General features: G+C 32.9%; 1 protein-coding gene across 1 annotated transcript; it reads left to right on the forward strand.

Annotated features, from left to right (window-relative positions):
• The first annotated feature begins 5,531 nt into the window (after positions 1 to 5,531).
• LOC149177795 (FRIGIDA-like protein 3) lies at positions 5,532 to 9,341 on the forward strand. Its single transcript, XM_089421891.1, has 6 exons — positions 5,532 to 5,725; positions 5,816 to 5,879; positions 7,344 to 7,800; positions 8,397 to 8,437; positions 8,511 to 8,645; positions 8,763 to 9,341. Exons 1-6 carry the CDS (start codon positions 5,532 to 5,534, stop codon positions 9,339 to 9,341), a joined length of 1,470 nt encoding a protein of 489 aa, XP_089278017.1.
• Positions 9,342 to 16,484: the final 7,143 nt, after the last annotated feature.

Raw genomic sequence — 16,484 nt, forward strand, 5'->3', positions numbered from 1 at the left:
AAACCAAAAGAGATAATTTACATGTCCTACTATAAATAATTGATAATGTAATCCTTCATAATTGTTCAATGCCAATCCATTTAGCTCTAAGGAATAGGAGAGGGCCTCATTAGGCCATTGATTTTTAAATCTCCCAATCTTAATTTACACCCTTCATTAGCACATAACCCCACATTTTTAATGAGATCACAGAGAACATGGAGATATGCTATTGAAGAGAACCCTTTCACTGCTTTCCTAATTCTTTTCACAATAGTATATAATGTTTTCTCCTTGGGATATGAGCCCTTCAACATATGCTAAATAAGGAGAGGGAGAAGCTACCTAATTTTCTTTGGCTATCTGAATCCCCTAGGCGAGGGCATAAAGTTCATTGTGGTTGTTTGTCATGCATCCTAAGCTCCATGAATACTCTGTAACTTTAACTTACTAGGAACCATACAATATCTACCCCCTTCTTGTTCCATGACCTACTTTATTTTATATTTAAATATTAGTAATACAGTAATATAGTAATATATATATATATATATATATATATATATATATATATATATATATATATATATATATATATATATATATATATAATATATATATATATATATATATATATATATATATATATATATATATATATATTTTAATTTTAAAACTATATTAAAAAGTGGGATTATAGGAGTATAAAACTATATTAATATAATTTTTATTTTGATTTAGAGTTTAATCATTATATATAATTTGAATAATTAATTTTATATCTGGTAAGGCTTTTGAATATATCATTTGCTATGGTAAACCATAGTTTATGTCTTTATATAAATATGAATTATAGTTTATTAAAAGAATGATATTTGATATCAAAATATGTAATCAAAAACATATTTAAATATTATGTGGAAAGTACACAGAAATTTCAAATATGAGACCAAATTGATACTAGAATTTTAGCTTTAATATGGGGGCATTTAGTGTGGTAACGTAAAAGGTTTGAATTCAATGTTTACAAAGTACAAAGTATTTGGTGCAGCCAATTCAAATTGAATTTAGACGTAACAAATTTGACTTCAATTTCAATGGGACAAATTTGAATTGACTTTCTTTTTTTCGATGCAACAAAAGGTGGAGCGGTTAGACCAACTAAGTTCTTGATGCAGCAAAATCAAAATCAAGAGCGAGAAAAGTGGTAAAGAAATAGGAAATTTATGGGAAGAAGCAGTGATCAAATTTGAAGGTCTGCTTTTAATTTCATTTGAAAGGGCATATATTTATTTAACCCTTCAAAGATGAAAGGTTATAAAAAAAAATTAGCTTCTACTGGAAAGTATATATTAAATAAACCCTTCAAAAATATTCCATAATGAAAAGTGTCATTCTAAATCTTAAAAATCTTAAAAATTTAAACAGTAGCTTCAATAAAAACACTATAAAATCTTAATATAACTAGTAAATAAACAAAACAAAAAAACACTCAAATTCCATTAAAAAAAGGTAAACATATGTTTCACTCCATGATCTTCAAAAGTATTTGGACTTACATAATTGAAAATATAAATATATTTTCCCAATGGAAATGGATTTCTAGTTTTCATTTATTTCCTTAAATCATAAGTAGCATTCCAATCTACCTCATTTAGAGCACGATGTGCACTTAGAGATAGAAACATTAACATATATAGTGTCTCCATTGAATTTCTTTATCTATCATCATTTTTTATCCTATTTAATTTTCAAAAGCCTCTTTCACAAATTGATGTGGTTGTTGGGATAACAAGAATAGCTTGCCATAATTGCATCAAATATGGAAAGTCTTCAAACCATTCGTGTTCATCTCCACATAGGTCTCATGCCATACATATGATTTTTAGGGTATGATTGACAAATAGCACAAATAAATTCATTGGTTTCACCCAAACATCTAGCAGTATCCACAATATATTTTTCACTTAAACATTTCAACTATATTTTTGTTGGACACTCTATATCATTCACTTCTTCATAATAATGTTGAGAAGTGAAAAACTTAGCCACATTAAATACATGTAAATATATTAGTCTCTTATCTAAATATTTTATTCACCTTTACAATAAAACATTTTCTCAAAAGAATACAATCATATAGTAGCCCCGATATTTTCATATTTGGAAAGCTTTCGAACCTCAATGGATGTAAATGTACCATACCTGTGCTATCTACAAATTCAAGGGTTCCTCTTTATGCTTTAACTAAAAAGAAGACATATGCACTGCATCTACACCAAAAATGATTTCCAAAAATCATTTACGAAGAATGCTAATAGAAACATGTAAAGTAATGTCAATATATGTAATATCAACATGATCCTCTTCAAACTTTTGATTCAACTTATTTAATTCAACGAGCATGTTTGCAAGTATATGGATGAAAGTTTGCACTTGAAATATTGTTGCCAACTCATACATTTTTTTCTCCCCTAACTCCCAATCCTAACAAATAATGCATGAGTTTAACAAGTCTTTCCATGACATTTCCTCTAGAGAGCCACCTAATTTGATGAATTTGTAAGACCACTAACTTAGTGATTTGAAATGTGTACATTAGCTCTCTCAATTTTCCATGTGCTTTAGTTGATTTTCCAAGCCATTAATAAACTTTGTTTCAAATTTGTTAATATATTGCAACTTTGGAAAATGAGATGAAGCCTCATTGATTGTTAATGCTTCCTTGTGAGCAATGCAATGGACAACTAATAAATGATGAGAATACGAAGCTTAGGAGATAAACCTTCATGAATACCCGTCATGGAAGATGCACCATTTGAATCAAAACCAACAAACTTCATCAAATATAAATCCATTTATGCTAAAAGAGTTCTCACTAGATCATACATACATTGAGCTATTCCATCCTTTATTTGAATTAAACATATAAACTTTGTTAAACATTGACCTCTTCCTCCATTCGTCAAATATGTAATATAAACAATCAATTCGTGTTCCATAATTTGATCAGTGCTTTCATAAACTAAAATTGAGTAAAATGACCTATGTAAAATCTTCTCTTTTAGTTTGTTCCAATACACCTCTTTAGCAACTTGAAGAAAATATTTTCCTGGTGTGGTATTTGTGTATGCAGGGTATTCATCTATTAGAAGCTCGTGTGGAGTGAATTTATAACTATTCAAGTCACATATTGACTTATACATTTCTAAAGATAAATCATGTATAAGAAAAAAATACTTGTTTTCAACCATTGATATAATTTTATCCTTCCCAGCATTTACCATTAGTTCTACATGGTTAGTGATTGGAATATTGCTTCAATCGCTTTTTCCCTCCAAAAGTTCTAAAAAAGAATATTGAGCTTTTGATTTTGCGTGGCCACTTATCCCACTAACTTGAAGAGTGGTAGTTCCATCTTTTGAAAATGGAGTCTCACTTTTAAATTTAACGCGTCAAGAACATTTTATCCTTTCATTACCATTAAATGTTTTAAAACATAAGCCCATGGAAAACTTGTATTTCATTTAGATTTGAATATTATTTTGTGTTTCTTTGATGGGTTTTCTATTTCAACAAGCTCTACACTATTTGATTCATCATATTCATGTAGATGAACATCAACTTAATTTTGAATATTGCATGGTTGATTAGAATGTTGTGTAATGCCAAATGATTCAACAATTGACAATTTCATTTTATCCTTCTTAGGACGACCAATAGGAGACATTTTTCAATATTTACACCTATTAAATAAATAAAAACAATAGAATAAGTAATACATAGATTAAAAATCCCTTAGCAAGATTGAGATAGAAAAAATTCAGTCTTAGCAAGATTCCATAGGATTTGACTATAGATTTCTTGATATGTTATTCATTGATTTGTTGAATTATGTTTTGTAACATTCAAGGAAACTTGTAGCTTTATGATAGAGAACAAACACTTCATGAAAAATGGTACTTTGACAATAAATTTGTATGGATTTAAGAAATGAAGAAAAATAAGCAAGAGTTTGAATGAGAGCGTTATAGTTGTGGAGTCCAATACCCTCAATATAAGATAGATATTCTTCTCATAGTTGGTAGATTCATATAATTATGAAAATAAAAATTTGCACCATTAACAATGTAGAAAACAACTCCACCACTCATGCCTAGAATGGAAGGATGGCAAGCAATTTCATTCAGGGTATCTAGCCACAATGTCAATTTCCTAGGGTGTGGATTCTGTGGTGCCCAGGATACATTGTGTGACCATGAAGGCTGTCATTACTTCAAGGAGTGTTGCATTAAAGAATCCATAGAATGAAAAACCAAATACTAACAAAGATATGAGGAGGATAATGAAAAATACCTTATAGTCTAGCATTGAACGATAACTTTCCTTCTATGGATGATGGGTTGCAATTCAAATGAGAATGGAAAAAAAGGATGCGGGGAAAGAGCACTCAAGGATAATCATGGAGGAGCATGAGCACATGCATAGTTGTTGAATGGTTATTCAATGTGCTTTGTCACCCTGTGCTAGGTGTAATAGTACCATGACTGTTGCATGTCTTATTATTGCAAGTTGCATCATGTTGGCGTAAGTTGGGGGCCTCAGGAAACGTCCCCAAATCATGAAATAACTAATAAATTGTATGAGGTCATTTGAACTTTGAGTCTCTTCTACGAAACTATCACTAGTTAGAGTGATTTATGTGCTAGTAAAAAATCAAAATTATCGTAAACTTAAAAAAGTATTGATAGGTTATTAAAAATATTTCCCTTTTTTGAAATATTAAAATTTAATCTAACCTTTTTAATTGACTAGTGATTTTGATATTTTGAATTTTTTTCGAAGTGTAATTTTTTTTAGCCCTTCTAGGAAGGCCCAGGAGCCCAAGGAAGGGCGAAGAAGGGTTCAATTTTGAACACTGGGAAGAAGCGAGCACATAATAAAATTGTTTTTATTAAATTTATTAATTAGGAGAAAAAAAAGCGAAGCATAACTCTCTATTAAACCTCCACCATCCACGTAATGATACTTCATAATTAAATTAGAATTCTGAAAACTCCATACACAACTATCAAGATAAAAATGCATGTGCATCCATTGGGAGTTACAACCCGCTATTTTCCCTCTATTTCCATAGAATGGAATCGTTCCCGCTATAAATCCACATCAAGTCCTTCCCATTTTCATGTGTATCTCTTTGCTTTGTTTTGTTGCTGCTTCTTTGGTTTCTCTATTTGCCATCCATTTTGTTTGCAACTTTCGTTTTCTTTTTTTTATTTGCCATCCACTTTGATGGAAAATGGGGGGAGTTCTGAAAGTGCCGAATGGTGGCTCTATGTCCTCCTCTTTGGAAATAGTGGTTTGTTGGACTCTCAGGATATTTTTGCTGCGTTGGGTCAGTGGCCTCTGTATGTTGCACTGCTCATCGCTGCTGTTTTGGCGTCCTGGTTGATGCCGGGAGGCTGTGCGTGGGCCGGTGGGCCGGAAGACACAGGATGTCTGGCCACGCTCCTATTCCCGGTCCCAAAGGATGGCCCATTATCGGAAGTCTAATGGACATGAGCATCGGTCTCGCTCACCGCAAGCTCGAATATCTGGCTCGTCTTCATGGTGCGACAAAGCTAATGGCCTTTAGCTTAGGCTCCATACCCGCCGTTATTACATCGGATCCTGAAGTGGCCCGAGAGCTGCTCAACTCCCCTCATTTCGCCAACAAACCCCTGAAGCAATCCGCGGAGCAGTTATTGTTCGCGCGGGCCATTGGCTTCGCACCCAATGGGAATTACTAGAGGCCACTGAGGAGAATTTCTTCTACGCATCTCTTTTCTCCGCGCAGAATTGCTGCCCACGAGCCTGGTCGCCAGGCTGATGCTCTTACATTTTTGTTATACGGTTTTTTAGTTTTTATTATAGTTAAATGACAAATTTTAAACTAGCATTTGCACCAAATGTTGCAAAGGAAACGTCGTAAGGCATAAATTGAGGAACAATTCCGACATGGGAATGGGAAAATGTACATAAGATGCAGATATGTAGCATAAATGAGATTCTAAAGATGTATAAATTGAAGTTTATTTAGGGTGCTTAAGTCTATATTTTTTTTTTAATTATTGAATTAATATTGCATATAAATCTCATAAAATTCAACCAACTTATAATTGAGGGCTCTGATCTCTAAGTTTGACTTTGGGTCATTAACATGGTAATGCACTGTCTCAACCACTAAACCACATAACAACAAACAAAAGACTACAAAATGTTACGATCATTACTATAGTAAACCCAATGACTCTACACACAATAATTTATTCTTTACTCGAAGAGAATATTGCTTAACCATATCCACAAAAAGATTGCAAGGTGGAAAGCATTATGCAGAACAAAATCTCTGTTATTATAACTTGTAAGTTGTAGCATTGTTCCAACCAATAAAACTATCTTCACATTTTGGAAGATCAAATGGAAATAAGTTTTGAAGAATTCAATAAAAAACGTCCAAGATCATTGGATCACATGATTAATGGTACCCTGTCCTATGAATCTAATATTTTTATGCACTTACAATTAAGGGAGAAAACAAGGTCCAAACAATGTATACCACAGGGACCAATAAATAGTATATTTGCTAATCCTTGCTAGGATCAGAAAAAACAACATTACTTCTCCTTAAATCCTTCACAATCAAATTATACAATTGTTGTACAACACAAGGCCCATGCTGTTGTCAATAGTTCTGATTGAGAATGCGACCAGATTCCTTCAATCTCATACAGTGATTAATGCACCAATTATACAATTGTTGTACAACACAAGACTCATGTTGTTGCCAATCAAGCAATAGTTCTGATCGAGAATGCGCCAGATTCCTTCAATCTCATATAGTGATTAATGCACCAAACACAGATGTACTAGTTGCAATGACTTTTATATCATTTTGCTGATGTTGTCATGTCAAAATCAATGTGATACAATTAAGTCACCTTTAAGAAGAACCTCATTGCAATTTCTATACAAGGATGTCTGTCTTATCATTACTCATTCTAATTTCACCTCTTTTATTGTCAGACTTCACGAATTAGCCTCCAAATGCTTGCTTCATCCACAGAACAGTGAATTACCTTTTATAAATATTTTGTTTGAGCATTGGAACTCAATAACATTTACAAAATTATAAAAAGTTTATCTCCAATCAATTTCTTTTCTTTTCTTTTCCTTTTTCTGATTTCCACTTATTATTGTTATATAAATATCTAAACTCATTTTATAATACTTTAAAAATAGAAATTTTCAGATATTATAATCCCTAAATCCTTTCTTCCCATTCTTAATGACTTTTGCAATTGGAAATAGGGCTTTGCAATTAGGTTCCCTCTGCATTAAACTCTGCAACTGACCCACCATGGTTAGTGTTGGAGTCCTTGGAGGGGTTTTATTCTCTTGAACAAAAGTCAAGTGACAAGAAAGAGTCTGGGCTCCCGGCTCTACACCGGGCCTGTACATTATTACTGGAATCTCTTGTACCTGTTTTGGCAGATCCTATTTTGGGTGTTGAACATCCAGTTCTAACCTTAAATATAAAGGAGCAAGCCAAAAGTATTGCACATGAATGGAAGTCGAAGATAAACCTTGAAGGAGATGTTTCCAATGGAAATTCGTTGGAGGCCCGGGCCTTCTTGCAACTTCTAGCTACTTTTGGAATTGCGTCAGAGTTTGATAAAGATGACTTATGCAAGCTTGTTCTTGCATTTGCACGGTGCAGGCAAACACCTGAACTCTGTCGTTCCCTTGGACCTGAATCAAAAATGCCAGCTTGGTTGGCTGGTGTTCTGTAATGTTAGCCTCAGTGGCTAGGCTGGCAAAATTTCCATCCATTTTGGTAGATAGGCTTTTTGTTGTTTTTCTGGCATTCATGGCTAGCTTGGTTTTTTTGAGGGACTGGTGGATTTTATCAGTATACTTGGTTGTGGCTAATTGAGTTGAAGATAAATTTTGGTAATCCTGGCTGTAGTAAACCTTCCCAACGTTTTTTGTTTAGTCCAGTGAACGGGTTTCTAAGTTGACGGGGTTGGTAGTCTTTTCTTTAGATCTCAACATTTCATATGCAAGGCAGACACTGAGTGGCCTCTACTAGGTAGACATCTTTTTATGAGGTAGAAAGTTGTATGTAAGTTATTTTGTTGATATTAATAAAGGCACCTGAAGATGATCAGCTATGGTAAAGTGTCATAAGGCCTTTCATGAGTGGGGAACTGTTTACTTACGAAAATGGTCTCAAGCTGGCATAGCTGTTATCTTTATTGACAAATCCGTTGAAGTTGTTTGTATTGTTTTTTCTTTCACAGTAAACTGTCTTTTGGTATTTCAAATGTTTGTGACATATTCAGATTAACTGAAAATTTTGTGACAATTTCATGCAGATGTTATAGAAACCCTGGTCAATAGTGGAAAACAAATTGAGGCAGTCAACTTTGCTCATGCATTTGGGCTGACAGAGAAGTTTGCACCTGTTCCTTTGTTGAAAACAAATTGAGGCAGTCAACTTTGCTCATGCATTTGGGCTGACAGAGAAGTTTGCACCTGTTCCTTTGTTGAAGGAATATCTGAAAGATGCTAAGAAAGCTTCTCAGGCAAGTTTAAAAAGCGGGAATAACTCTACTGTTGCACAAGTACGATTGTATTACTGTTATACAAAATGTCTTGTTATGTGATGATCATTTTGGCTTAGTATTGTTGGTTATATCGGAAGTTCCTTTTTTGACCGATATTTTTATTTGCTGCTACAGAATGAAGTAAATACAAAAGAGCTTTCTGCTTACAGAGCTGTTATAAAGTGCATTAAGGAGCACAAACTTGAATCGCAGTTCTCACCAGATCCTCTTCAAAAGCGTGTAGCTCAGCTAGAGAAAGCTAAGGCTGACAGAAAAAGGTCTGCAGGTGCTGTTAAGTCTCAACCTAAGCGTCCTCGTGCCAATGGAGGAAATGCTGGTGTATATATGCCTCCGTTAAGTGCAGATGAAAGAACTCCGACTCTTTATGCTTCTTCCAATGGTGTAGACAGAAGCTTTTATAGGTCTTTGGATAGAGTACAATATTCTGGTGCAGCTCCATGTGTTACATCCTACAACCTACAGGGCCAAAATGCATATGACAGATCAAACCAAGGATTATATGGAGCAAGCTATGGTGTTGGAAATAGGACTCCAGTCTCACTCTCAAGGCCATATATGTATCCATCAAATAACAAGGGGCCTTCGTTGTTGGGTTCCGATTCTTACAATTCCTCTACTAATTACAGCAACCATCACTTTGGCAGTAGACTGCCTGCCCCTCCTCCAGCTTATCAGTCTTCTTTTATACATTAGGTAGGTACGGTGCTTATCTTACCGTGGTGTTGATGCCTCGAAAATCGCTGCAACAACATTGGGGGATAACCACCCGGTCCGGACCTTAAAAGCAGCTCCTTTTCCGTTTGGTGTGGTGGCTCTGACTGTTCATCTAGGTCCAGTTACCTTCTCCCTATTGCTATCGGTTTATAATGTATCTTTAACTACCAATAGACAGGGACATCAGATCACTTCTCCTTGCTGATCAAGCAAGAGAATGACCCTTAAGCTGATTTGGGCTCAGCCAAGCCACAACTAAAGTTTTGCCTCTTTGAGGAGAGGACTTAACAGAGTGTATAATTTACTCTAAATGCAAGCTTATTCTATGATGCAAGCAAAAGAAACTAATCTAAATCCTATCTTAATTAGGCAGATATAGATCTAACCCAACTAAGAGCAAGATAATCAAAATATTGGGATTTAAATATGTCTTGTTTATGATGAATATCAAGTTAATGAAGTAGTTCAATTAACTGATATTATGGTTACCAAAACACATTCTATTGAGACCTTAAAACTGAAATAATAAACCAACAACATTCAGGAAGTAGTTCACAAAATGATATTGATTATCAAAACAGCAAACCCAATAACTAAACAATAATATGTGGAAATAGTTCAGAACATATTACCACTCAATAAATCAGTTTTAATAAGATAGATTTCTGAGTAAATAGTTACTCAGAAATCAGAAATTAATCCATAAAAAACAGAGATACATAATAACAAGATTGAGACAAATTACCCATATTGACAATAGTGCACAAACATGAATAAAATGACACATCCCTGTCACTATAAAAATGACACTGATATTTAAAACAGTAGTATTAGAAATACCAATTTATTGCATCCATTTCTCTGTTCTTGGTCTCCAACAGCCCTTTACATTGCTTGAACTTCTGCCTTCAAAACTAGAGCCACAATAGTGCAAACTCTGCCCCTCTTACATAATTCAAGATACAAAGGAAAAATCCTCAATAATCCCCAGATCTGAGATTTTTTACTCCTCCCTCCTACAATTCTAAATTCTAATTACAATAGTGCTTTCAGCAATCTAAAATTGCAGAGGAGAGCAGCCCCTATTCCATTCTGCAATCTGTTATTTATAATATTTGTGAAAGAATTTTGGAGAGGAGAGTTTGTTGAAGAGAAATCTGCCAAATATAATTTTAATTGCTCCTAATTCTGATCTTCAATTGCTGGAGCATTCTCATTGCTTGAAATCCTTTTCTCCATATCTTTTCCACTGTTTTCTTGCAAAAGAAATCAAAATAAATTAAAATGCAATCAAAATATCATTTCTGGCAATTAAATCAAACCCAATCAAATTCTATTTAAATAAATAATTGAAAATAAAATATAAGCTCTGTATTGATGCTTGGAATGATTTGATTGGCAAAGGATATTATTGACCAATGGATCTGCAATTAGAAGAGGCTTTGGACAAATGAAATTGAAAACAATAACTCAGAAAATTGATTTTGTTTTCAAAATTCGGAGCCTGTTCTTCTGCCTGATTTTTGGCCCAATAAATGATCAAATCTGTTGGTGAAACCTCCTTCAAAATGTTCTCCTTGATTTTCTCTTTCCAATGAGCCGTCCTGGGCCTCATTTGGCCAAGTAGAACTCAATTTATGAGCTTCCAAAGTTGATGGGTCAAATCTGATGTAAATCTGGAAATTCTGTTGCTGGGCTAAAAAAAATGAGAATTTAAATTAAAAATTAAATCCTGAATTAGTCCTTAATTAATTTTAATTTAATTGTTAATTATAAACTAACTAACGAATATCTAATTAACTATTTATAAACAAATTAAATCTAATTAAAAACTAATTCTAAATAATATTTAAATCTAAATTAAATAAATTATTTAAATGTTATAAATTAATTAATCTGAACTATTAATTAAATAATATATATTAATTTAAATAATATAATATATTACATATTATTAATTAATATAAACTAATTAATATATATTAACTAACCCTACTCCTCACATATATAAACTAATATATAAACTACACTAACCTAGAGCACATATATAAACTAATATGTAAACTACACTAACCTACATAAACTAATATATAAACTACTCCACTTGTTCTCACCATATATTAACACAAACCATTTTGAAATAACGTATGGAGATTTTGACATAAAAGTCAATGGTTTGACGTATGGATGGGAAAAACTTTGAGTTCGGGCAAAAGACCTTATACGAATGGATGGTTCCCGATGCGATGGAGTAATCGCATCAAAACTTAAACCATTGCATTTTACTTTGAAGCCATCGGCAAATCGCATCGGGGATGACTAATGGGTTTGTCGGGAGGTTTTAAAATTTGCTGCGAATAAAACTGCCGACCCGATATCGCATCGGGGATGTAGTGTTGTATCGGGAGTTGTTAGATTTGTCATATAAGAAACTCCCGATGCGATATTTTTATTATTATTTTTTTTTTTATATTTTTCATTTTTGTTTGTTTTAAATTTTAATTTAATTAAATTAATTATATAATATATTAATTAATTTAATTAATTTAAAATTTAATTTTAAACTTAAATTTTCATTTTTTGTTTTGTTTTTTATGAACATAAGTTTTTAAACTATAGCTAAAAATAACACTACAGCCACTTAGAAAATAATAAAAATAAACTACAGCCACTTGAATGTTTGGTTTTTCGAGATTAAGATTTGATTAGAAAATTGGAGTGAATTTCTTAAGTCCCGATGCTTAATTATTTGGCTGCATAATGAAAAATGTTAGTAAACCCCTCTACGAGTTAATATTTAAACTGAATGCGTTATTGGACAAATTTATTTACAAAATGCGATATTGTACATTTTATGCATTTTTAACCCAGGCTAGATAAATGATGACATTTCAAAGGAGTGCCATTTTCAAACCAGTTGACCAAATGAGGCGAAACAAGCGTCGATGTGAAGCTTATAAAAAATCGATTCTAACAAAGCAATCAAAACAAGAATCCAATGAAAATTAAAAATTAACAAAAGCGTAGGGCAATCAATTAAAATAAAAATCAAAAAGGTGCTTAGCCAAAATTTTTATAGAAAGGGTCCCCATTATTCGAAGCGGACGCATCAATAATGGGGGGTGTTGTATTTTTACTACAACAATTGGCGACACACGGGAGAAGAACCAGTTATCTCTGTTATAAATGAGATTTTCCTAAAATTAAAGCAAAAATAATTAAAGAAGAGAAGATTATGCTTGAAATGCTTGACTTAGTTCATTAGTCTGAATAAAAACCAGAATCATCTAACTGTAATTTTTCTTAAAATTCCTCATAAATTAAAATATTTCGAAACTCTATATCAGTCATTAATTAGCTGAAGGGATAAAGCAGGGGTCACTTTACAGCTTAGCTTTTAAGGTATACTCATTCGTCACAGGTAGAGCCACTGTTGCCAGCAAACATCCATAGTTTCGACAGGGTTACCTTTTAATCATCAATGATTCAGAATCCCATCTTTTCAAGAATTATTGACCTAGAGATAAATCCATTTATATATGTATTACTTTTTATTTTTTATTTTTATTTTTTATTAAATCTTAAAAGCCATTGTCCTAGTATGGTAGCCAGATAGTTGACAATGCCATTCACTGGTTAAAATTGGGCTGAACAAGCTGGCTCGTGATGAGACCCCTTGTCTTATAATTGTTTGCATCATAAGCCATTACCCTGGTTTGTTTAGCAGTGTTGGTAATGTCAGCCTATTTTCCCCTATGATCATGGTAAGCAGGCTCACGATGAGACCTCTTATCTTTTAAGTTTAAATATATTTCTGGATTATTCTCTAGAAAAATAAGACTCTTTGGGACAGGGAGAATCATTGACTCCTTAAGAGTTAAGAATGACAATTTCAGAGTTAAAGGTGCTTTGCTGTAAAGTGTCCTTACTTGGTTAAAAATAACTTTTCTTGACTGATAATAGAATTCTGAAAGATCTTAATAAAATTTTGAAATCTCAAAATGATTACAACTTGATGAAAAAGAAATTTTCCAGATTTTATGATACTTTGCCAACTTCTCTTGATTGGTAATCTCTTCCTTAAGTATGTCTACTTTTATAATAAGAAAATCAAACTTTACTAAGAGATTTAAAAAAAATCTAATAGGTGACTATTAACAATTTTTCCCCACGTATCCTGATCATTGTTAAGTAACAAGAAGACCTTCCATATAAATCACGGCAAAGTCACCAAAATCAAAACTGAAAACCAAAGGAAAAGAATTCTTATGCTAAAATGGGAAAAGAAATCAGCGAACAAAAATAAAAACAAAGAAATTTCTAAAAATGGAAAGGAAAATCCAAGTCTTGCAAGATAAACTCAAACAAGAATGTTTATACCAATGTTTCCAACAATATGAAGAAAAAGAAAATAAGCATGTAATCATTCCTTCTTATGTTGAGATGTAGAAAAACATACCTTGCAGAGTTGTGAATGCTTTAGGCTTTTAGGTAACAGTGATCGTAAAATTCAGCCACAATGAATAATTTCTGTTTGATATGAGTCTTCTTGTTCCCAAGCATCATCTTAATCATTTTCTAAAAGAAAAGGAATGCTTAGAGAAACAAACTAAAGGTTCAGAAACTTCCTGGTGTGGTTGTTTCAATGAGGATTATCGCTGCTTCTTGAAATAAAGCCAGAAGAAGAGTATGGACTTTCAAAAATATGATCTGGCAGAGGATTGAAAGCTTTAAATGGAGAGCTACAAAACAGAGTTTTATATCAGCATAATTTAAAAACAAAAATGAAACTAGAATGATGAAATGGAAATTAATGAAAATGGGCACATGAATCTTACCATTGGATAATTGTTTTTGATCTTACCTGAAAGGTGTCAATTTCTCCAAACTAACTGACTTCTTATTTTAATTAACATTAAAAACATGAAGAAGTCACACTAACCAAAATCTTGTAACCCAAAATCATTATTTATTTTATTTAAACTAAAGCAAGCAGTAAAAAATGGAATGCTTAGTGCTCAAGGGAATTGAAATTAAATCAAATGCATCAAAAAAGAGAATGAGAATTTGCAGCAATGACTGTTTCTCAAAATATCACAAGTTTCATATAAATTCCATGATTTTGTAAATAGTTCGGAATCAAGACCAAATCTACTATAATAAAATTTAAATATGAAGATAGAGAGGTCTTGAATTCCATTTTTAATTATGGAATTATATATTTAAACTAAAATGTATGAGAAATTGAAATAACTTGAATATGCTGCAAATTGGTCAGTAACTGCTTTCTTACCATAGTGGTTACCCAAGCTCGCTTTTAAAATAACACATTGCCGTATCGGATGATTTACATAACATGTTTCTTCACCATGCTTCAAATTTAATCTGCAGAACTTCACCTTTATTGCTATGCCATATATCGATTAAATGTTAATGGCTCATAGGCATGCATTGGGAGTTATTGCATCGGAGATTGCAATGGCAAATTGCTGATAAGAACATGTGCAATGAAATGAAGCCATCACATCATTAAAGAAATGTTATATCGGGGATCAGAGAATAAATTGCATCGTGCTTCCCATATTGCAAAACGCACATCGCAGATTTAGAGAAGTGACGTGAGCATAAAAATGTGATGAAATGATTGCATTATCGGCGATGCGATGGATGTCGTAGCTAATCGGCAATCGGGAAACTTTGGGTACCCAATGTAACACAGTATATTTTTTGCGATGACGATATGCAATGAAGATCGGACCCGATTACTTTTTATGATGGGATTTTAATAACATATCGGATCCGAGACATCGGCCATAAATAAAACTGCAAGGGAGCGATTGCGATATTGGCGATGCGATGGATGACGTAAATCGGCGATCGGCAATCTTAAGCACCCGATGTAACGCAATATGATTGTTGCGATGCCGATATGTGATGAATGATGTGGCTAATCGGCGATCGCGATCGGTAATGTTATGCGCACGATATAACAATTCTCAATATGCCGATATGTGATGAAGAGTGGACCCGATAATTTTATGTTGAAAATTTGATAACATATCAGATCCGAAACATCGGCCTTCTTTAAAGTTATACTCCTACCATTATTGCGATTGAACGGACGCGATATTTTATGAATTTGATTTGAATTTCATATCGGGTCCGGAATTATGTGTTTATCGCAATATCGGTAAAGTCGATTATCGGAGATAGGCGATTCATGTTCATGGAAGTATACTTCACTTGGAAAGCTCCGATAAGCGAAATGCAATATAACATATGAGTAAGATAGTACATCGGAGGTCTTTAATGAACAATTTGTGATCAAAAGGAATGCTAAGAGCTACTTCCGATGAAATGTTGTGATGCGAATGGTCTTATGATATTTCTTGAAATTTCAATTGGGTTTTCTAATGAATGAAAGCAAAGCTAAAAATGCTTAAATTCTAATGCATCACAAATAAAATTTCCCTGAACCTATTGCAAATTTGAAATGGGTTTGCTGCTTACTACAAGTTTTGAAAACAAAATGCAAACCTGCAAATAAAACAGAACACAAATCAAAAATAAACTAAGGAAAAGAGAAACTAATAAGAGATGAGAACGAACTTGCAAATGCGTACCTGGAAGGAAATTGTTTGCGAATTTTACCTTACGAATCTTCAAATTCTTCCTTTGATTTATCAAAATTTTGACTTTGTTCAAAATCATCTCATCATTTATTCTAAATCTAAGTGTGCAATCAGCCTAAATAAAATCTGTTTATTCATGTCCAGGGAATATAAAATTTATCAGAAATAAATATTAAGCTATGCTTCCCTTTCGAAGTGAAACAACAATTTATTACCTCTGCTCATTCTGAATTAATCTTGAGAAAAATCTGTATTATTATAGTGACTGTTCAATGATGCCTTCAGTAAATAAAGATGATGCATTTTACAACATCAGATAATAAACTAAAGATTAAAATGAGATTAAGCCACTAATTGTAGAAAAATATCAAAACAGATTTAAATGTGTGCACTCGGAAAAATGGGTATCCTTAAGATCAGCTTTTAGCAAATTCCAAGGAAGATAATATGAACTTCATATGATTACCGTGAAAAGTTGGACTCGCTAATA

Source organism: Pinus tabuliformis, chromosome 4_1 (genome assembly GCF_031772625.1).
Source record: "Pinus tabuliformis cultivar Carrire ecotype Pingquan chromosome 4_1, CPIR1, whole genome shotgun sequence".
NCBI lineage: Eukaryota > Viridiplantae > Streptophyta > Pinopsida > Pinales > Pinaceae > Pinus > Pinus tabuliformis.